General features: G+C 52.1%; 1 protein-coding gene across 8 annotated transcripts in view; it reads right to left on the bottom strand.

The window, feature by feature from the left end:
- Positions 1-343: 343 nt before the first annotated feature.
- RGS6 (regulator of G protein signaling 6) overlaps positions 344-23,544 on the bottom strand; it is a 535,425-nt gene continuing 512,224 nt past the window's right edge. For 4 of the 8 annotated variants that reach the window (XM_047079799.1, XM_047079801.1, XM_047079805.1 and 1 more), the window contains 3 exons: positions 21,358-21,411; positions 9,297-9,363; positions 344-510 (listed from right to left, as the gene is read on the bottom strand). In XM_047079799.1, coding sequence (XP_046935755.1) covers positions 344-510; positions 9,297-9,363; positions 21,358-21,411 — 288 coding nt within the window. Of the gene's footprint in view, positions 511-7,689; positions 7,710-9,296; positions 9,364-17,351; positions 17,363-19,782; positions 19,903-21,357; positions 21,412-23,544 lie in introns of those variants that run through there. The other 4 variants (XM_047079803.1, XM_047079800.1, XM_047079807.1 and 1 more) reach the window with 2 other exon arrangements.

Consider the following 23,544-nt stretch of genomic DNA (forward strand, 5'->3'; position numbering starts at 1 on the left):
GTGCGGAGGTGGGGGGTGGGGGGGTAATACTGGGGGTGCTCGGGGCCTGCCGGTGGCTCTTGCATCTGCCGGAAGGCGTGGTCCCCCAGACAGAAGGAAGAGTGGCGATAATAAGGATATGACCTCAAGTGAGAGTCACGACAGGAGCCCCGCCACGAGTTGTGCCCCGAACGAGTTAGGGCCAAGGGCCTCCTCGAGAATGGGGTGTCGGCGCACAACTGTACAAGGAAGAGAGGGTTGTAAACAGGGGCCTCTGCAGGGCCGACCCCGGGCTCTGTGGACTTTTTCTGCATGGTGTCCCCGGGCACCCACCGAGTCTCCCCTCTGCCGCCCGTCATCTCCCTCACTCCTTCTCTTTCACAGTGACCAGATCTCCCCGTAGGGAAACTCTGTCCGCGGATGTGGAGCGCCGCCGCCTGCCCGTGGGGTCGTCGGGCCCGGGCCCTGCGGCGGGGACCGTCAGGAGGACTGCATCAGGCCGGTGAGGCGCTTGCCCGCCAGCGACTTTCCCTGCAGAGACAGGCGACAGAGTTGGCACGCACAGGTGCACACACACACACACACACACAGACAGGGACAGAGACAGAGAGCCAGACAGGTGAATTAATTGTTGCCAGAGCCATGGAGGCCGAATGACTTAGCTACGGGACCCTGTTGATCTCTAGGTTTGGGAGCCTTGACCCCAGCACTTGGAACAGGCAGGGCTCTGGGGCAGGTTGGGGGGCCAAGGTGTGTTGCTGGTCCTTTGGGGGGTGTGGGAATCTTACCCCAAACCAGGCATTTTAACTCTTAGGTAGAGTGTCTCTTAATGCTTATGGGCCCATCCTGAACTTGATTTTATTCAAGTGAGGAAGGAAAAGGTAGACTGGGGAGTAGGAAGATGACGGAGGTGGGTTGACCTAAGTAGGTGATGGTTAAGGATCTGGGTGATTAGAAGCTAAGGAATGAACTAGTCTTAAGAAGGCAGAAGACTTAGGATCCTTTCTGAAAGGCGGGAGTGAGCCCTCCTTGGGAGAGGCTCTGGGTTGTCTTGATGACCGGTTCTGGGGCTGTGGAAATTTGCCAAGGGGCATTTGCCAAGGCTGGGAGCCAGGCCGGTGAGCTGAGGCTGCTGCAGGACCCAGGCCAGTGCACTCCTGTCGTGTCCTATGTTCCTGGCTCTCCGTCTGTGGTACCCAGGGGCTGAACTTGATGACCCCACATCAGGATGTCTACAAACCCTGCACTTGTAACCCACGTAGCAGTTCTCAAAAATGAAAAAATTGACCTGGCTGGTAAGGCCTGGTGCATGAGGCACAGAGATTCTGAGAGAGATCAATTCCTCTATTGCCCCCGGGGGGGTGGTGGCCGAGGAGCGTCCAGTGTGGGATTGGGCACCAAGAGGATGGATGAGGAGGAGGATGGGTAAGGCTCAGTCATTCTGCTTATTTTCTTTGACACACTCTGTGCCCATTCCCTGCTCACCCTCTTAAGAAATCCATAGTGGGGCACCTGGGTGGTTCAGTCGGTTAAGCGTCCGACTTCGGCCCAGGTCATGATATCACGGTTTGTGAGTTCGAGTCCTGCATCCAGCTCTCTGCTGTCAGTACAGAGCCCGCTTCGGATCCTCTGTCTCCCGCCCCTTTTTCTCTATCCCTCCCGCCCTCTCTCAACACTAAATAAACATTTAAAAATAAAAAAGAGAAATCCATAGCATCGGGAAGGGGTCTAGACGAGTGTGTGGCTGGACCCAAGCGGACTGATCACTGTGTCTGAGAAAATACTCAAACCCCATGCTGTCATTGACATCGGGTCAGCAACACCCTTGCCATCTGCAAAGGCGAGCACATGGTCCTCATCAGCATGGGCTGTGCTGTTTGGTAGTGAGAGACTGCAAGGGCCAGCAGTTCCTCATGTTCATTTCCAAGTGGGGTGTCAGGGCTCGTCTTGTTTACTGGGTTTGGCTGTGTGCAAGCTGGATGTAATTAAAAAAAATTGATCAGGTTTGTGAAGCCTGGTAGAGTACTCAATCAACTGGCTGATTGATGAATTGATGGATAATGGGTACATCTAGTAAATGAACAAGGGCTGTGAGTTTGCTGGATGCAAGACAATGGGTCATCTGGCTTAGCTCTCCATTGAGGGACCTGCCAGCTTGACTTTGAGAATTCTGATGGCAGGCATGGGAGCTTGTCCAGAAATGGAATCGCCCTCAGGAGCTATTGGAAAGCCTGTATCTACATCCCCTTTTCTTTCACTCCTCATGTTCACTAGTGAGACGGAACTTCGTTTTTTCTCCCCTATTTTAAACACGCACACACACACGGGCACACACAGAATCTCCCCAACAGCGGCCTTATCTGGATCTTCAAATACACTAAACTTAGCCTGCAGCAGGATGCATTTATACCAGGGTAAGGATTTTTTAATCAGATTTTTTTTTTTTTTTTTTAATCCTAGAGGGTTGCAGTGCCAGTCTTTGCAAATCACTAAAAGTAAGGTGGCTACTTGTCTGGGTGAAGCGGGTAGGACAAGAGCTCACAGCTGGCGGAGGCTGACCTTCAAGGACTTGCTCCGGCCCTGATTCTAAGGCACACCCATGGCTGGTACTCTCCTTGACTGCCCTTTCTTAGACGGAGCTGGAGGCATTTGTCATCCTGTTGGTTCACCTGGGATTGTGCCTTCTGGATGCAGGCCTGAAGGCAGGAAGTGTGGGTATGTGCGCGAGGTCCTCTCGGGGGAAATGTGGAGCTGATGAGTTTAGGGGTCTCCTGGTCCGAGGGTTCTAATAAACCTCCCCCAAACCCTTTACCCACATCCATCCCTGCTCGTATGAAAGGCACCGAGGAATTTTGCTTGCCTCTTGGTGCTGTTTATTGCTGCAGTAACCTTGTACCGTATACTGGCTCCTCCCCCTCTCCTTCTGTCCCTTTACCACCAGGGCAACAAATTACACGTTCTGTCACCAAATGTATATGTTCTGGTTTTGCCATACATGGTATTTGGGGCTCTGATTTAGCTGGCGGATGTGAAAAAAAAAAAATGACTAAAGCTTCTGAATAACAGTGCACTGCCAGTGCCCATGTTAAAAGCCCAGAAACAAAGAGGGAGAGGTTTACCAGGCATCCAAACCCTCATTACAGCTACTTCCTCATTAGTGAGGTCATTTTGGCTGGAGAGGGGGCTGTAGGTTGAGGGAGGTTGGAGATTCTGTATCTGGAGAATTGTGTGACTGTCTGCTTTAGGTGCCTTTGGCCCGGAGGTCCCCCACCCTCTACCCCTCCCTGTTCTATAGAAAAGGCTGGGCCGGGCTTGGAGCCGCTAATTAATCTCTTCCTGCTTGAGCCCTGGAGCTCAGCCTCATAGCTCTGACTCCAAGGACCTGTGGCCTGCCGTCAATGCCTTCTCCTTCCCCCTCTCCCCCCCGCCCCCAACTGCTTCCATATCTCAGGACTTCTGGGAACAGCCTAGAGAACTTGCCCTGAGATTGTTCCCAGCCTCTCAGCAATCCAGGTGGCGTTCCTTGGCATTTTTATCTCCCTCCCCCCCACCCCTGCACGCACACATTTTTCAAATGCCAGTTCTGATGCTAAAGGAGGTCGTGAGGTTTCGGGTCGGCTCAGGGGGTAGCTCAGTCCAACTGCAATCTGTCCGCTACTCAGTGACCTCTGGGGTGAGGCTGGAAGGTGGTTATTCATGCAGGACGCAGGCATGGCTAGCTGCCTGGCCTCGGGCTTTGGGGAAGAAATCCTGCAATCACACTGGCTCAGCAGCTGCCTCTCTTCTGAAGAGCCGAGGCTCCTGTAATTTTCAGGGATCAAAGTGAAATCTGACAGCAGAGGCTACCCGTGTTCAGAGATGAGCTGCCCCAAGGTCTATGCTGCTAGGGGCTTGCTGGGAGCCCCAGAGGTACCTGCTCTGTCCGGAGAGAAGAGATCTCTCGCCCTGCACCCTCTGGGGCTCTTTCTTCCCTCTTCTTCACCCCCAGCCCTGCCTCCGATTGGATGATTCTGTAGAAAACACTTAGGAAGGAGAGCAGTAACTCCCCCTCTGCCTAGCATCTTGCATAGTTACAGGGGAAGCCATTTTTTCAGGGTGTGAATGTGTGATGTTCCCCAGTGCCGGTCATTTGGGAACGGACCATGGTGCCAGGAAACTGCAGCCAGCTCAGCCTGAGGCCTTGGCGTAGCTGAGCGAAGCAGCTGAAGGTGGTTGAAAATGCTATTAGCAGGCAGCCTTTGTCCAAGTGAGAAAATATACAGTGATTAAGAACCAAACTGCAGAAGGTACATTCCAGAGACACCAAAGCTTTGCATACAGACAAAGTGCTTTTCACCTTCGAGACATTTGGCAAAGTTAATCCAATAGAATTAGAATCCTTCAATGTGATGGACTAGGTTCGCAAACATCCACCCTCCACCCTGACTAATCATTTCAGCTCTGTGGCCATCTTGATGGCTAGAAGTCTGGAAGAAGGTGGTCATGAAATCTTTTGTTTCTAAAAGGAAACGCACAAGAGGAATGGCGCCCTTTTGTGCAGTGCTTTAAGGAAAATCAACATGCTGTTCGACATGCTGTGGCTCTGTGCATCGCACTTCCAGATATTAATCAACAAAACATGCACGATCCGGGTTACCAAGAGCTTTTGCCGCTTACTTACCTGGGCGACTGAGGCTAAACTCTTTGGCTGGGAAGAGGGCTGTGGCTCAGAGAGTAGCCCTGGGGGTCAGGTGGCATATTGGGGGGTAGCAGAGCCAAGCACTGGGGACTCGGGCAGGACCCTTTCCAATGCTAATGGAGTACGGACATCTGAGCTGCTGCTGAGACTCTCAAGCTGATTTGCCCAGATGACCTAAGACCAAAGTTACAGATCTCAAATCCCCTAAGCCTAAATCCACGTTACTATGGGGATAGAAATCAACTGTGGTTGCCTCTGGAGGAGAAGGATGGAATTGATTGGAAAGGGGCGTGAGGGAACTTTCCAGGGTCATGGGGTGTATGTTATACTGGTGCATACCGTTGTTAAATTCATTGAACCTCACATTTCAGATCTGTTCATTTTGCTATATGTAATTACACCTCAAAAGGAAACAGAAAGATTAGGGAAAAAATCCAGCTATCACATCTCTGCTTTGAAATTTCCCACTCCTTACTCCTTTCCAGTTGCTAGCCCTGTGACTTTGCCTTTGGGCTCAATCCAGTTCTCCCCACTCCCGGGTAGGAGAAACCTGGGTTCCTCTGCTAGAGAAACTAGAACTTGCAATGGAACCAATGTGGAACACTGTTTCCAGTGATCCAGATTGATCACTTTGTTGTGACGCAGGCATTTTTCATCCTTGCTAATGAAAAGAGTGTTGATTGGGGCTCACCCAATGACCACAGTAGCCCTCTGTGGGAGGCTCCAAGAGCTGTCCTCTCAAGGAGCCTGAGGGTCAGCCGTGCGTAGATGATGCTCAGGTTCATAAATGATGAGTGTGTGCAATCATAGGCCTGGGCGGCCTTGCTGAGGAGAGCAGTCAGGAGCCTAAGAGCCAGGTGGGAAGGTAAGGGTCCGGGCTTGGGTTCGACGGGAGGGGAGAAGTCAAGAACCTGCCTGACTTCATCAGGTGACTCCCCTGGAGGCTGGCGCCCCTGGTGCCCCTTCTCCAACTGAGCAAAGCAAAAGGCATGATTTCAAAAGGGCATATGGGAATCCTGTAACATCTCCTTTCTCAGTGCTGTTTCAGACTGGGGAGAGAGTGCCACTTGCTTGGGGGTAGTTTAGGGGTCTTAGAAGCTGGCATAGGATGGCAGCAGAATCCATATTCAATACAGAAGAGTTTCAAAAAGCTTTCCAACACTTCATCTCTCATCTCATCAACTGGCCCTCTGTTGAACTTCCTGGCAAGGGGAGCGGGGGCGGGGGCAGATGAAAGGGAAAAACCTGGTCTTGGGACTAGCCAAAGATCACACACCGCTAATCCGCAGCAGGGCTAGGCGGGAGCCGCACAGGCAGAGAGGGTGCTGCTGGCTTCCTCACTCTTCAGTCATGGGGGGCGGGTGCCTGTGGCAAGATCCATTCCCAGAGTCTGTATGGCGCCTGGGCCCTTGCAGAGCTTTCTGATCCCTCTCAGGAGCTGAACGGCATTTTATTTGGCTTTAAAATATTCTATTTGACTCTTAAGAATAAGATACCACAAACATAAAACAACGCTGAAGTTAAAAAAAAAAATGAAGAATTAGGGGAAAATGGAATGACTAATAAAAAGTTCACTGGCTAGAGAATTAATATCCATTCGTGTACATTTAAACCTGTTACAGAATAAGGTAAAAAATACGATCATAGTAAAAATAATGGATTCTTTTGAAACAGCTCACTAACTATGTACAGCGGTATAAACGACCAGATTTTTGCCATGTAGACGGTGGGTCTATGCAATCTACCGGTAGTCCTGTCTTCTGAAAGCGATTCCTAGAAAATGTCACTGGGGCCGTTAGCAGGTTCAGACACCTTAACTCTAGCCTAGTGCTTTTTATTTTCTTAATTTTTTTTTTTTTTTAATTTAGAAAAGGTGAGTTGCCAACGTTTCCAACTGCACTAAGAAAGGACCAACCTATTCCCCAATCTCCCAGGGGCATTCTCTTTGTATTTCTAATTCCTGCCCTATGGAGTGGCATCAATATCCCAGGTACCTTCTCTTCCTAAGTGCCTTCCTCTTCAACTAGCCCGGACCTCGATGGTGACCCCATTCCCGGGGGTACAGGTTAGCTGCCGAGGACAGTGACAGCCACCAGTGGACTGCACATTGAACAACGATTGTGTGCCAAACACACTAGGCATTTTATAGACACTTGTGCTAATGTCCACACCATCCTGGCCAGTTATGCATTACTTTAAAGTCTTAGGACGTCTTAGGTTAAAGTCTTAGGATATATCATCTCGGCATCGATGAAGAAACAGGCTCAAACAGAGCTTGAGTTCCTTGCCTGAGGGCATCGGCTAGTCAGTAGTAGAGCTAAGTGGGGTGGCCTTCATGAGCCATACGCTTTCTACTTGGTATGTGGCCATTCCTCTCAAGGAAGGAGGCAGATGGAAAGGCTCAGAGACGAACGGCTGGCTCCTCCCTGCCCACCCACATTAGGCAATCTCTTTGGGCACCCCAGGGAGATTTCCTCAACCTCACCGAGAAAGAAGCTTCCTCTCCTGGAGGTGTTGAGACCCATCTCAAGCATTTCTGTTCTGCCTGAGGTTCTTCCCCTCATCACATCTGGGACTCCTGAGAAAGAAGACGCCACCTTCTGGCTGGCAAGCTTGGCAAAGTGAGACTGGCTAAGTGCACTGAGCTGGGGCACTTATCACCACTGCCTGGTGCACATGGCTTTAGAGTGCACCTGCGGGACAGGCCGGCTGAAGCCACTACTGCTGTTTCTGCTCTTATGTTATTGGTGTCGATGCTTCTGGGGCCTCCATAGCACCTGTCCCAGGGAAGAGAGAAGCAGGTGTGGTGTTTACCTTTCTCAGGAGGGGGCAGGCAGAGCTGCCTTACTCCAATTAGAACCAATGCCAATTAGAACCCAGTCCCTAAATCAGGGTGTCCCAGCCAGGCTGGGGAAGCCCTCTGTGGGTGGTGTTCCTGGCCCTCTGACTCTGGCCTCCCATCATGCTCATCACTTACGGGGCTCTTTGCAAGGGTTAGCCTCTGCCTGTTAATTTTGGTGGGTGGTGGAGACCTTCCCGCATGGTCTCCCAGCTGTGCAGGGACAAATCTGGAACCAGACAGGCATGCCAGGAGTGACAAGGGGATAGCATCTGTGCCCTACTCTGGTGGCACGATGCCCAGATTCCCCAGCTTCCTTTCCAGGCTGTGCATTTCCACTTTCCCCGTGCTCTTCCTGTGCAGGGGAAATGTCCCCCTTTTCATATCGGACCTCTTAGCTCTCCTTCCTCCGGTTCTGACTGAATAACTCTGGCGCTCTTTCTATACTCCGCATGCAGGGAAGATCTCGGCGGATTCTCGAGTGGAGTGGAGGTGGGCATTCCGCTCGCAAGTCCCTTGGCAGTATGCCTTCCTGCAGCCCCTGCGATGCCCTCCTCTTCCCCGGTTCCTCCACCTCCTCCCCAAATGTACTTTGGGATCTTAACTCTGGTTCGCTCCAAGTTAGGCAAAGGTCAAAAGACTCAAGGAAACAGGGACATGGCTGTGTTGCTATTGGGCAGCAACTTGATGTTTTTTCCAAGTCGGACGTTCAAGTGACCCTTGACTCTCTAGGGGAGAGAGCCACTGAAGTTTCATGGAAGAGACAGCAGGAGGAATCATTTGCTTGGCAGTGTGGGACTCTTCCTGCAGAACCACGGGGACTCTAACTCCACCCCCCAAGGGCACCTCTCACCTCCTACAAACATGTTCACCCAAAACTCATCCATAGGTTGGGGTCCTTGGTTCAGCCAGCTGCCAAAGCAGAGCCTAGAAGGCACAGGTCATCATCGTGAGGACTGCCCCCCCCCCCACCGGGCCCAAAGCACAATCTTTCCATAAATGTCCACGTCCGTTTGGACACAAATGTCAAGGCAGGCTTAGTTCTCGTTCCTCTCTTCCACCAGAAATGCGCTTCAGTGGGTATTCACCACACATGTATTTCTAACCTGAAAAAGTGCAGCAGGGAATGGGCCAAGCGGCATTTTCAAGGGATCTCTAGATAGAAACTTGGGTCACTGAAAGTCCCATCCACTGAGAACCTTCTTCCTTCCCTACACACCCTTTTTACAGGTTGTCACGATGCTATTTGTGCCCGTGGGACAGAGGACAGGCGGTTGCCCTGCCTTCTCCCCTGATGGCCTAGTAGGTAGACATGAGAGATTCTCCATGTTTCCGCAAGACTTGGCCCTGGGCCACAGAGGAAGGATTATGGAAGCTGTAACCGGGAGATGAAGCCTAAGGCTGCTGCTGTTGGATTTCAAAGCATCTTCAAAGGTAGTGAGCGTTTCTGTCCTGTTCTGCTAGGGGTCCAGGAGAAGCGCGTTACAGGGTCAGTACCTAAAGACATTATCTGCACATCACCTCTGAGACAAGGGACTTCTCTTCGCATCATTTCTGGACCCCTGGCTCCTGGTCTCTTAGGAAGAAAAAAACCATGGGTGCAAAAAAAAGGGGGCAGAAATGTGGGGACACCAAAAACTAGGCGCTGCTGACTGTTCCTGGGACGAGGGTGTGGGAACAAGAGTGATAGGCAGAGACAAGGCCACAGACAAACAGATCATCTCTTCTGGATTTTGGAGCACCTTCTGTGCAGAAGGATCCCCCAAAAAGTTAGAGAGTGCGGACGCCGGGATCACTCACCCACTGCTGGAAGGAAGCCACCTCGGGGGTGAAGTGCAGCGGCCATTCTGACTCTGCGCCAGCAGCACTAGGCAATTGTGTTTTTAGGAAGGGAAGTGAAGAATAACTTATCCAGCTGAAACCATGAACACCTGTGGCTTTAGGGGTGCCCCTGCCCAGACATGCACACAGCTGCGGGAGCATGCGATCCGCGCGCCAAGGCACATGCGAGTCTGCAGCGTATGTTACTTGCGCGCCATACGCTGAACACAGAGGCGCGGGTCAGGCAGGCAGCGCGTGCACCTGTGTGGACAGCTGTGCCCACGTTCACGTGCATGTTCACACCACAGGCACGTACACAAGCATCTCAAGCAACCATGTGATCGGCTGCAGAGCTTTGTACGAGGCTCCGAAGGGGCCAATCTTGGACAAGCACTGCAAACTTGAGGCATTTACCTTCAGATACACATATAAAACCTGAATTCTCCCCAGGAAAAAGCCATGTGTGTCAGTGGAAATGGCCCCTCTGCTTCTGTTTCTGCCAGTCCTACAAGCAGAAGCGTGGACCCCGGGGGTCTGGTTGAGGAGGGATTTCAAAGCATCCCCTGACACTTGCTTCTGACTCCTCCCACAACCCCACTCTGGAGTATGTGGCCACAAAATACAAGCTTTGGTTTATCCGGCAGGGGGAGCAACCAGACTTGGGGAGGTCATACTGCTCAGGGCGGCTCCAGGCAGGCAGACAGCAGAGAGGTGAGGGTTTCTGGGAATGAGGCTTCCTTCTTGGGGAGCGCTACATGTGGGCGGGGGGCGGGGGGGGGCTGGATTTCACGCTCTGCTCATGGGGAGAACTACTCCTCATCTGTGGCTGGAAGCAGAAGGTGTCTCAGACTTGTGCACCTCAGTAGAGGGGTGCACATGCCAGATCCTGGCAACGTATGCGATATTTTCCAGGTGGCTGTCCCTACCGCCAGCACCATACCCACAGGGCAGAAGCTGACCTGTCAGTCGCCTTGGTCCCTCCACTCCCAGGGAAAACATTGGCTCTGGACTTTAAAAATAAGCCAGTAGTAAGTAATAGCTACCATATCGAGTCATTCTAATGAGCTGGTCACTGTAATAACTAGATGTGCTTTGGACACACTGTCACATATGAGATACACACATACCTGTCCCCGACTGCAAATGAACATAATGATACCTACCTTGGAGAATATTGTTGGAAATTAAGTAAGGTAATAAAAGCTCAGCATGCGGGGGGGGGGGGGCGGGGGGGGGACAAAGAACAACATAATAATGAAAATAATAATACAAACGGTTCTACTTGAGCACGTATACTGCACTCGGCTAAGCACTCTGCTAAGTGTATTTTTTCCCCACTTAATCGTTTCTTTTTGTCTCCCTTTTACAGATGAGGAAACCAAAGCTTAGAGAAGCTGCTAATTGGTAGAGCTGGAGTAGAACCAAAGTCCCTCACTGACCAAGCTCAGCATGGTGTGGACGCCCAGAGTACGTGAGCCCCCAAGAAATGGCATCGACTACCACTGTGCCTTCATTTAGTCCCAGCATCCACCCTGTACGGTGGGTACGGCTGTGTTATACCCATCGGGCAAGCAAGGAGCTTCCCTGGGGTCTTATGCCAACATCAGGTGGACCGGCAGGATCCAGCCAAGGCTGTCCATCTCGAACCCAGTCCACTTTTGTGCATTCTGCTGGGCACCGAAGGGACCTTGTTCTTGGGGCCAAACGAGCAGGTTGTCTTCAACAGGGGATGAGAGGGTAGCTGGGGGAAATGTCACTGCCAAGTTCCAACAACATTTGACCCTAGGTGGTTGGTGCTGCTCAGGCACGCCCCAAATGTGACCACCTGGCTGCCGGTGGGTGGGGAGCAGTCTAGACAGCTCCTGGCAGTGAGCCATGAGGAGCCTCCCAGAGTGCAGTCCCCATGGGGGCAAGGCGCACCTCACTGTGCATTTAGTTTTTCACGCAGTCCTGGGGAGTGTGGATAGGAAGAGGACCCTGACACTAAAGCTGAGCAAAGATGCTGAAGGGCAGGTGGGGGACCCCAGCGGCCACCTCCCCACTACTCCTTTTTGGTGATCCTTCCCATTACTTCCTACAGGCCTAGAAACAATTTAAGAAAAACTATCATTGAGACCTAGCAAATGACAGGCTTTGGAGCTGTGTCATTACCAAGGAAACCGCCATCAAGTACGTGATCGCTGGGATGCGATCACTCAACACACGCTAATGGTGGACTCTTTTTACATATTTAGAATAACGGATGCTCTGGAACCTTCTAGTATCATCCAGGACAGAAAATCCACCAGAATTTCCCTTCTACTTTCGCTATAGGTTGGACTGAGTTTTATATCGGCTGCTCTATCTCTACTTTCCAACTTAATCTGTTGTGATGTAAAGGCCAGGTCCTCTATCCATGCCTGATGGTCTGTCTTTTCCCATTAGGCGTGGGGGTTCAGATGTACCCTGTTCTTGGTGCAAACGAGAAAGGCCAGGATCATGGCATGGAAACGTTCTCCAACCCTGTGAAAAAGCATGGATGCCTTCTGAATCCCCATACCTTTCTCTCCCCACCCCTTATAGCCAGGCACTGATGGTGCCTGCTAGAGTTTTAAAGGTCTGTCGGAGGGAACACAGTACCAATCAACTGTAACCGGGTTTTCTTTAGCTTAAAAAAAAAAAAGTCTTATTAAAACTTTGCTGAGTTTACGGGGATCGCCATGTTTAATGAGAGGCCTCGAAGAATTTGAAAGCAAGAGATGAGGAGAGGAAAAAAGCCATAAGCTGTAATCACCATAATTATACAATCCCATGATGAGTTGGAAGCAGCCCCGGTGAAGCCTGAGAGAAGAGGGAGTGTCATCCTCGATCGTGCTGGTCTTCGGGACATCTGGGAGGAATGTGACACGAGAGCCCTTCCCTCCCCTGAGTTGGGCTGAAGATGAGTCCTCGAGGCAGAGCCCAGGAGGAGGGGGCCTCCGGAGGGCAGTTTCTGCTCGGTCTAAGGCCTCTGGGGGGCATGTTCTGCTCCCGGCCAGGCGGAGATAGAGTTGGTGCCAGCCGCCCACCTGGAGTCTGTAACTGGCATTGTGGGAAGGGGCAACTGGCGTCCTCATCTTTCCTGCTTTCAAAAATCCACCCTTCCTGGATGGGAATGATGACAGGCCCAGCTTTCTCCGACTCAGAGCCAGGGTGCCCCGCGCACATGCCCACTCCGGCTGTGCTCAGCCTGATGGCACTACAGCCGCTCAGCTGCCCTGTGCCAGCGGGCGCCTGTGTCCTCTGCTCGCTGACCTCCTTTCAGGCATTGGGGGGAGAGAGCCCTGTTGCCAGAGCTCAGCTGCAGCAGCAGCAATTGGCTTAAAAAAAAAAAAAAAAAGAAAGAAAGAAAAAACCAACAACAACAAAAGGCAAGGATGACACGTGAAGGGCAGTAATTCCGCTACTTGACAGTTTCCCCTGCTTCGCCTGTGTCATCATCTGGCTTTTTCTCCCCCGAGGCAGAGGCTCACCTGACTCTTCCATCCCTCTCTCCCAATCTCAGCCAACTCCCTTCATAGGATCCCCTCTCCTTTTCTAAGGCTCGTTTATAACCCATAGAATAAAATGGCAGTAGGATCCACGTAACAAATGTCTAATGCATCAGAGGATTCCAGCTACAAGAGATGATAGAATCCAGTGCAGAAGCCTACTCTACAATACCCTGGGCCGTTCAGCTTCTGAGCGTTTCCAGGGAGCTCAGTGATCCTCCAGGGGATGTGTCCCATTGTTGGGAAGTTGCTACTGTTAGTCTCCAGTAGGCTGGCCCTCCCTGTATCTTCTACCCGTTTGTTCTAGCTTTGTCTGGAACAGAAAGGTCTGCTTACTGCGGGAGGCAAACACAAATACATCTCGCAATGGTTATCTAGTCTCCTGAGGGACTAGACCTCTTTATCCTACCTGACATACCTTCCCCAGTTATTCTCTACCGAATTTTCTCAAGATTGTTCAAGTTCCTGATAAAATGTGGGGGCTTAGAACCAAGACTCCATACAGTCTAGAGCAACATGAAAATCAGTGAGACACTTTTTTTAGTCCTTTCACTTTTGTTATCACAGCCTAGAGTAGCTTTTCTTTTAAAAAAGGCAATCGTGTCTTGCTTTTGCTTATATTAAGCTTATAGCTAACTACAACCCCAGATTTTTTTTTTTACTTGAATTACAGCAAAGTCTACAAATGTCATTCTGTAGTTATGAGACAGAATGATTTTTAACCTAAATTTTATCTGATTCAATTGTTTTTGACCCATCATCCCACCTGAAGGAGATACTTTTTGAAGGTAATTCCATTACCTCCCAAACGAACAACACCTCGTAGGCTGGGATCTCTGAACATGACTGACGTGTTTTTCTCTTCATCTGAGTCATCAAAAAGGATGTTGATAGGACAGGGCCATGTGGCCTACAACCAGAAACTGCCTTTCCGGTTGACACAGATCTATAGAACTCACCCTCTTACCAGCCACTAAAATGCCACGAATGTACTTGCTTTGCCTAATTATGGGCAAACACAGAGAGAGTGCAGGTGGAGGCGGGGAGGGGCAGGAATGGATATTGTTTTCAACCTTACTGCATTACCAGCAGGTCACGAATAGATACTCTCTGGAGCAGGGGGTGTAGTTACGATAATCATCCTTCCGCAACCAGCCCGGCTGACAAGGGCAATGTGGAAAGTTCCTGCTGAATATTATGCCAGTGAGAACCATTTCTGCTGGGGGGCTGTGGTGCTCAGGTCGAAGGGATTTGGCCGTGATTAGGAAGAGTGCACGGATCACTACCAGCTGGGCCCTGCCGCTGCTGGAGTGGTCACACACTCCCAACCCAGCCTCGCCTTCCCGTCTGTGGGGGAGCCACCGAAGGCTCCTTCTCTCACTGGCCTTCAGGTGACATGGCCAAAGTGAAAATTCCCCTGCTCTGAGCCCTCCTCAGCCCCCCCATGCGGTGTCCCACTTAGCTTTCTGCTTCATAGCAACATTTCACAGAGTGTTCCTGTGTAAAGTTTTACATCCCGCACCCTGTGCTCCTATGGAAGGGTTTCTATCCTGCCCTCCTTCCGCAAGGCTGAGATTCCCAAACTTGACTTGAACCAAGGGTACTCACTTGCCGCTTGCTGTACAAAAGGGGAGACAGAGGAGCTCATTTTGGGGGAACGCTGTGGCGGTCTTACTTCTTTGCCTTCCTTAGACCTAGAGCTCTCTGACGTCTACTGTTCCAGCCTGGACACAGACACCCTTGGGTCTCTTCTCCCTGACCTTGACAGCTTTGTCCCCTCTCTAGGTTCCTGCTATTCCAAAGCCCAACACCTGGGGGTTTCTCTCTTTGCCCCCCTTGGCCCCCTGGCAGGACCGAGGTGGATTCCACCCTTTGAAGAAGTGGGTGTCCTGTCCCGCTGAGTGGTCTTTCCTCCCCACTGATCATCCCACTGTGGTCGCCTTCACCCCCTGGCTTCTCACTGGACAGATGGGAGCCCACGGCTGTTCCCATGTGGCTGCCGGGGGGGGGCAGGTGCCAAAAGTCTGACTGTGTAAGTGACAAGGAACAGGCTGAAATCCCACAACCGCATCAGCTGCTTTTAAAGTGAGAGCTCCTTCTAGAAGGCCGTCTTTCCTGAGTGGGGGTTGAGAGGAAGGCTCTGCTATGGCAAAGGGCTGCAGGTCACTTCCCGAAATAGATTCCCGCCTGGCACACGCAGACACAGTTTGCCCCCAGCCTGCCTTGCGGGAGACTGGCAGGGTATGCGATTTGGATCTGAATCAGTGGCTGTAAACACACAGCTGTGCCTTTCTGCCTCAGAGGAGTTTGATTTTCACTTGACTGCTCGGCGCACTGGGGTCTGGAGAAGGCAAAAGGGGGCCTGGGTGGTGGGGAGGGAGGGCTGGCGAGAGGAGGCGGGAGAAGCTTTGCAGAGCACGTGCCCCATGCGTGGGGAGGCTGAGTCACGGCTGGGTTTTCTCTCCGAGGGGACACTCTGTGGGGGAGGGGTTTGGGGCTGCTTTGGGCTGACAGGTGGAACCATCAGCTGCAACAGCTGGGGGTTCCTTCTTCCGAGTCAGTGGCAGGGTGTAGGGCTCAGTTTCTCCAAACTGACAACGTCCGACTCTTTTTGGTGAATAAAAATCTTACTTCCCCGGAGTCTCAGAAGACCCGAGCCCATCTCCTGCCACGGGGAGTCACCTCTAGCCCTTTTCCTTTTCTGCACCCCGGCAGCCAAGCTGATTCGGTTGTTGTCTTACAGTTTCTAATGGACTTTGATATTTGCATTTCAAGCTACAATACTGTAATAACAAATATGCTTTCTGAAGCTTTACTTGGAGCCAGGACGGAGAGAGGGGCGGAGGAGGCTTAATGACCACTGCCTATAACCGGTATAGCCTGGACTCTCAGAACCTCCTTTTGGTCACCTCTAAGAGAGGACAGAGAGCAGCAGGATGACGCTGAGGTCCCCGGATGCCCACACTGCCTTCTTTCCCATGCCCCACAGTGCATGGGGTGATGCCGCAGCACCCACATGGGAGCACACCCCCTGCCCGGCTGACCTCACCCCCCACCTCCCGCACACACCCAGCTGGGCATCCTTCCAGAAGGGCAGAGACTCCAGAGCTGGCAGGGGTGACCCGCATGTGTTGCCCACCCTATTTCTGGTGACCCCTCCCTTCCTGCTCTCCAGGGGTCACACTGTGTGAGTGAGCCCTGGGGACTGGAGCAGGCCTATGACTTAGATAGCCGGTGGCACCCTTAGTTCTGCTAGTGCTTTATCCTCACATCCTTGCCCAGGGCTTTTAAGTCCAGATCCAACTCCATGCTCTCCATGGTTTCTGTCCCGGTCTCCAAGGCTCGCAGCCACTTTCCAAGCAGGAAGGCGACTCTTTGCTCATTCTGAGAGATGATGAGCACAATTCAGGAATCCTAGCCTAGAAAGAAGCACAGACCTATGGGCACTCCCCGCTGGAGCAGGCTGTAGAGATTATTTAGTCCAAGCTGTTGTACGTAGGAGGAAACCAGGGCTCAGAGAGGGCTGACCACTTGCCTGAGGCTGCACAGCTAGCATGCTGAAGCTAGGAGCAGGGGCCGCTGCATGGGGGCGGCTGACGAGTTCCACCCGGTCCCGGAAGTCCTCACTGCTCAAGAGGGGCAGGTTTTTACGCTTTCCTTCCCAAATGCCACTATGCAAGTCCCCCTCCACGTCTAGGTGGGCTGCGGTTTCACTACAGCTGGGCCTCGGGGCACTGGCGTAGGAGAGGCGAGCGCAACAGTCTGACCCGGTGGTCCCAAAGGGGCTCAAGGACTGTTTGCAATCCAAACCAACCCCATGTAATGATTTTTAACCGGTAGTCCTTTGCTGGAGGCCCAAAAGGGTTTTTTTTTTTTTTTTTTTTTTTTTGACTAAGGTCGAAGCCCTTCGAGGGGCTCTGCTGAATCTAGGTATTTGAGAACTCATTCCACCAGAGTGGGAGGCTGTTTCCCATGATACACTGCGGAGGCATTGGGTGGGGGGGAACAGCCTCCTGGGGAGGGAGCTGACCCCCGCTCTGTTCCTGGAGCACCCTGGTTGTCTGCCCGCTGCCTCGCCTGCCAGGAGCCTCAGTCTTCCACTTCCTGATCGGGCCTGGAGCTGGGTGGGGGTTCTTCCTGCAGAGCTGCCTGTGAAGGAGCGGAGGTGGGCTGCTGACTTTTCCCCTCTCATTAGCTTTTCTTTTGGCCAGGGAGGGAGGAAAGGCAGAGGGAGGGAGGGGAGGGGGAGGGCGGGCGACAGCTGGCTCCCAGGGCTTCCGGGTCTCTGACTTTCCGGCTGCATTCCTTGGCAGGCAGGCGGGAGGGAAACGCCTGTTTGGAGATGCCAGGCTCCCTCAGCTGCGGGGCCTGTGGCTTCAACTCCAAGGAGCACCTTGACAAAGCTCCACGGCCATGTTGTCTCAGGCGGGTGGACCCCTGGTCCTCAACTCCTCTCTCCTCTGTGGCCTCCAGTGCTTGCTCGGGCACCTGCAAACCCATTCCCAGCTTTGGAGCCTGAGGCTACAGCCGAGGGAGCTGCGGCTTAGGTGAAAGCCTCGAGGGAGGCTGATGCCAGTGTCACTCGGGCTGCCATTTCCCCTGCCTCGAGTGCATCACCCCCCGTGGCCTCTTCCACGGGACGGTACGAAAGAAGAGGACCTTCTCTAGCTTCCCCTCCCCAGGCTGGAGTGCTCGCCAGGTGGCTTCGGCCACCACCCAGAGAGGGACAGATGGCTGCTGCTGAGCGTTTGGCCAAAGGCGCGTTTGCATCTTCACACCCTCCTCCTATGCATCCCGGGGCCTGTGTGTCAGAGTCAGCCTAGCGGTAGGGCCTGAGGGGATGAGCGAGACTAAGAGAGAGCAAGAGGACAGCGGGACTTTCGGCTCTGGCCACCCTCCCACCCTCCATGTTGTCTGTCAACAGCAAAACCAGGAGGACGGCGGAGAATGGCAGGAGGCCGGGCACTGGCATCTCTCTCCACAGAGAAGCCCCTGCTCCACGAGTGGGCAACACAACGGGGCTCCCGCCAAGGACTGTGAGGAGGAGAGGGAAGGTGATGGAGAGACGGCCCACGATGATGCCAGATGCTTCCTACAGCATATTTTACAGCCGTTGTGAAAGGGAGCTTCCCAGTGCATAGGACTAGGGGAGATAGGCTCTGAATCCGTGTGTGGGCTGCCCCCTTGTGAGGCGGCCATGTGTTATAGTTCTCCAGCTGGGGCTCCTCGGATCAGACCCACCATGTACAGCGGTGTGGGTCATTCACTACACAAGGGCAGCTGAAGGTCGAGTAGGGGCTGAACTCCAGCCTGCGCTGTGCTTGTCCAGCTGGGCATCTGTGGGGCTTGGGCCCATCAGAGGAGTCCTGTTTTCTGTTTTGAATGAAGGTATAACATGGGCTAGTTGCACCATGCCATAGACTTTCAGCTATGTTTGGTCTTGAACCTGGGTCTTTCCCGTCAAATAAGCAGAGCTTCGTGAAGGCTCTGCGGCTCCAGTGAACCCAACTCCGTGATGCTCGGCACAGCATATCCCCAGACATTGGCTTTGTATATTCAAGTTCTGGGTGACTCCGAGTGAATTTCCATTGGAAGGAGAAGCTCCCACAGCACTGCCTCTATTGGGATTGCAAGGTATCTGCACCCAAACTAGCATGGCCCCAGCAGCTTCCATGAACCACATTAAACTACTCCCCAGGATCTCCTGTAAAAGGGGCCGTGCCTGGCCTTTAACAGATAATCCCTCCACGTCATAATACATCTTAAGACTTGGAAGGAACAATCTGCTTTCTCCAAAGCTTCTTTTACCAAGAAAAGAAAGGAAATTGACCATGGGAGACTATCTGACTGAACTATCCAACCACCTGGATTAACGTTTCTTGCCACCAATTAGTCCTAAATGGCAGCTGGCCTCATATCCTTGGTCCATGAACTGCCTACCTTCACTCCCTCATGTTTCATATTAATCCCATGACACGGAGGGCCTTTTTATACATATTTCCCAGCACCGTGAGAATGCTATTGAACTATCTTTCAACGAGTTTTATAGTTTGCAGTATACAGCAGATGACATATTCATACAGACCTTTTAGAGAAATCTAGCATTTTATGTATATTATATCCAGAAAAATGGCTATCAGATTGCAAGGCATATTGGTTGGTTTGTTAATTCCATTTGATTGGAACACTGGGCTGTTCAGACCAAGTTCTTGGGTTCCAGCCTCACGTACTCTGAGGGTTGCCACTATTCTACAGCCATAGGCCATTTCCTCCAACACAGCCATATCTTGTGGGTGTGTGGTGTTGTCGCAGGAGTACTGGGAACACGGATGCATCCATGCAAATCCATTTCCGCCACTGGAACCAAGAGACTGGAATGCACCACCTCATGAAAGGGAATCTAGAAACTTTTTGTTTGAAGTTTGCCCCTTCTATTATATAGATGCGAAAAATCTCAGGAGCTTGGAAGATTTTTTTTCTCCTTCAGCCAGCCTTGAAAACATCCCTGCACACTTGAGACGCTGGGAAGATGTCTGGTGCTTTCTCATTCCACATGCTTTGTTAACAGACTTTGGAGGACCACTGACCCAACACTACTTCTGGGTTGAAGAGGCATCATTAAAAGCTCTTCACAGAGTTTCACTGAGATCATTCAGGCCTTTCCTGATACCCACTTCTCATAAAAAGCAGCCTGGAGATGTTTGAGCATCTTGTCTGGGTACCAGCCTTCCTCTCTCCCACCCTCGGCCTACAAGGTCAACCTGAAGGGCTTCCAGGGGGCTCTGAGAGTTCTGTTGCCCTGCGTTTGCATCTAGTGGTCCAGCTTGCCTCACGGTATACTCTGGGTTCTTCAACAAAGTTCTTAAACATCGTCTACACACAGCATGCAGTCCTCAAAACGAATAGGGAGGGACAGGTTCCCACCACTCTCCGCAGGGCCTCAGGGGAGGAGAAGCTCCAGAAGGCTTTGTCTCTGGCAGCCCGTGGCAGCTTGTTAGTGTGTGAAGCCACATAGCCGTGGCAAAGCAGCCGCCAAAGACACACGGGGGACCAGTAGGCCTTGCATTCTGCAAGTTCTGATTTCTCATGAGGAAAGCCCATAGAGAAGACCAAAGAAGGGATGAGCACCCATATTTTAATTGCCACCTACTACACTTATTGTGATGATCACATCTAGCCAATCCAAAATAATGTTTAAATTCTGTTAAAATGCATCTGGCTGTGACAGGTAGTTGACTCGGTTGCTTTCAGCCCAGAATTCTTACAATTTATGTTAAAAAGATGAAATAAAGATACTAATCACACGATAGTTAGGTTTACAAGGACTCTCCTCCTCAACAGAGAAAGGGGAGTGGGGGAAAGGGCAAATCAGCATCAGTGGGTTTCTGTCCTTTGGGAAGGGAAGTGTGGCCAGTTCCCCGCATGGCCTTCCTGTTCCCTGGCTGCCATTTTGGTTCCCACTGGCTTGATGTTAACAGTGCAGGCTGGGCCCCAGGAACTCAGCAGCTCATTGTGATGAGCAAGTGAATGCGTGAGAACGAGTCCTTCCTGTACAGTAAGCTCTACGCTCGAATCTTGGAGAGAATGGCATGAAAAGGAGAGATGGGTCTGTGCTGTTCTACAGACCGCAGTACAGAACCTCCACTATGCACCATGGGGAAGACCTACTCGTTCAGCACTCTCGCCTGTTACCGTGGGGTTTCCTATATGCCACTCTTGCACTCTACAACCCTCGAATCTCGATGTGCATGGGAAATAGGCCACTTCCCTACAAGAAGAGTGAACCTGTAGCCCACCTGTACTCCCTCTATCAGAATCAGGACAAGGCCTTGCCCCTGGGGGCCCAGGCAGGGACTTGTTTCTTCCTCCACCCCTCGGTGGCTACTGCCCTCCTCTCCCTGTTACGCTACGCGGATGAGGCTGACAGGGGCTGTAAGGGATGTCGGAACTCATGCAGAGGCCACTAACACACACGCCAGCTAGACTGCATCGCCAGAACCCATGCAGCACGGCCACCTTCTGCACACGCAAAAGCCGCCACACAGCAACATCAGCTCGCGACCTGCACCTGCGCGATTGCCAGAGTTCATTCACAGAGGGAAATTTGGAATTTTTTTTTTTCAGGTGAGCTACGGCTCTGAGCCAATTTAGTTCGTGGTACAGTTCGATGGCCTTCTCCCTGGGCTGCTGCAGAAGATGCACAGGCCGAGCGGCCCCAAGGGCAGCACGGTCCCTCCTCCCCAAAGCCCTGAGCCGAATATCGAATGCAAGGCCCGAGGCAGGGCGGTTGTGTGTGCACCTTCTGCAGAGGGAGCCGCTTGGTCTCTTGCAAACCCATCCCTAGAAGAGAAGCTGCAGACGCTCGCAAAAGAAAAGGGGTGTATTGAGTGGGGAAAGCGCTAGACTCCCTCCCGCCTCGAAGGAAACGACGACGACGACAACAACAACAATAACAACCGAAGAAACAAAAAAAAAAAAAAAAAAAAAAAACCCAGAAGAAACGTTGAGGGAAGAAAACCAGCTGAACTTACCACACTGCGAGTGAACTTTTCTAAGGAGGTTCTACGACCTTGCTCACTTTCTGGCTTTAGGGGAAAAAAAAAAAAAAAAAGGTAGGGAGAAAAATACAGAAAAAAAAAATCTTCAGCTTACACGTGGTTTCCAAATAGCAGCAGCGGCAGCTAATGAGCAAAAACAACAGCAAAACAGGGCGAAAAAATGGGAAAAGAGAAGCGGCCAGCGCTGTAGGTGAGTCAGTGGGAGAGACAGAAAACAAGCCTGCCGGAAATGGTGCTGCCTCTTGGAGCAGTTAGGAGAGAGGGGTGTTTGCTCCTCTAGGGACCATCTGTCGCGCTGCAGGGCTCAGAGTGGGAGCCCCTGTGCCTTTGCACGGGGCCACGGTCAGCAGTTTGGAGCGGCCTGCTCCACTGGCTGTGCTCATGGGCAGGAGCCCCTGGTGTGTGTCCTTCAACCTGCAGGCAGACATCTAGGGCCCCAAGTGGGGACCCAGAACAGACTAGCTCTGAGGGCCGGGTGGTCTGTCGGGGATGCTGATGAGACATCAGGAAGTGGCCATGGGCAAGGTGAGGTCGTCAATTGCATCTACAGTCTGGGTTGGGATTCTGGGATTTTCCCACCCAGATGCAGCCAGAGAGTTTGCTAACTTTGGTGACTGCCTAGTGGCCCCCTGTTGACTTTCATTCTGTGTTCTTAGAGCAAGGAGTGTCTACGCATGCCCTTTTATTCGGCAAAGGGCCTTGGGCCTCAGGAGTGTTTTGGACAGAAAATGCTCTCTCGGTACGCAGGCAGGTGACCCCTTCTAAATTTTACACAGGGCAGGCTACAGGAGGCTCAAGGACCGCTGTGGAGAACTCTTAGCTAAGGAGCCCGTGACATGGACCAGAAGAGACAAAGCCCGTGAATGCTCCCCCAAGCCTAGTCACTCACTACCACAGAAGGAGAGGAGGTTTTGGTGGGCACCTGACCCTCTCCCTAAGTTTCTAGCTTTTCTGAGAGGTTTTGGGAGAGAATTACATCCTGAATCTTTGCTAGTTTATCCCAGAGCCCTGTTCCAGGGTCCTGAGCTCGAGGCTGGGAAATCTGGAGAGTACAATCACTCACATGGACACACACACACACACACACACACAGCAAATAATGGAAACTGGAGAGCTGCATAAGCAGCTGGGTGTCTGTGGGTCTCCAGTGTGCCGAAAGCAGAGGGGCAGGCAAAGGGCAGCCGCCTGTCTATGTGGACAAGGTCAGAGGGCTTCTTTGGCAGTCATGTCCCCGTCCCCTCAGCTGGCTGCCGGAAGACAGGATGTTGCAGAAGGAAAACACAACACACACACACACAAACACACACGCGGCACCCCACGGTAGAGCCAGGCTGGTCTTTCTCCTTACACAAGGAGCCAAAGGGTACCATACCAAGTCTCGGCTCTGGGGACAGCAGGACTCAGCTTCTATCGGTCGGCGGCCCGAGGTGGCACACACTTGGCTTGGGTCAGGCTGCTCCCGAGCCCTGCAGCTAGCACGGTGTGCCTACCACTCCTGTCCTCTGGCTACTGGGCTGGTGTTTACGGAGGGTCGCCGTCAGCCTGACTCGCTTGGGTTCCTGCCTTGCATGAGCCCTCTGAGCTACCCTGGAAAATCATCACGGGTGCTTAATTGTCCCGGAGGAGCCCTCAAAACCCAGCTCACCTGCCCCTTGAGAACCTGGTTTGCCAGAGTGACTAACCTTATCTTTGACATCATTAGGACAGAGGGTGAACTAGGGATGAAGGCTCAGGAGGCTATGGCTCCAGACTCCATCACGAGATGGAAAAGCAGAAAAAGCGAGGCCCGTCCTCGTCCCCTCTCGTAGCTGGAGCTTGTGACTCTCACGTACCTTCATGATCTGGACCTTTATGTCACATGGAAAGCCCATCTCTGAAATCAAGGCACTCTAGGCCTACCTGAAAATGCTGAGTTACAAATCCAGTCCACACCTGGAGACTCTCAGGGAGAAATGGGAAAAAAAAGTAGGTTTTGTCACTATTTTTGGCAACAACTGACCCCTGGATAATGAAAGGGTGTTGGCATCGGTAAGAGCTTTTCTGCCGAAGAACGTCCTATAATCTGGGGGCTGGGAGGGTAATTCTAGTGAGTTTCATGCGTAATGTTTCACAGAAAGCCGTGGGTTCCTCCCTCACTCAGTGACCTCCTCCGGAATCGGG

This window comes from Lynx rufus, unplaced genomic scaffold, assembly GCF_022079265.1.
Source record: "Lynx rufus isolate CCGP_SWC_20201006 ecotype Redwood Valley unplaced genomic scaffold, mLynRuf1.p SCAF_17, whole genome shotgun sequence".
NCBI classification, from domain to species: Eukaryota; Metazoa; Chordata; class Mammalia; order Carnivora; family Felidae; genus Lynx; species Lynx rufus.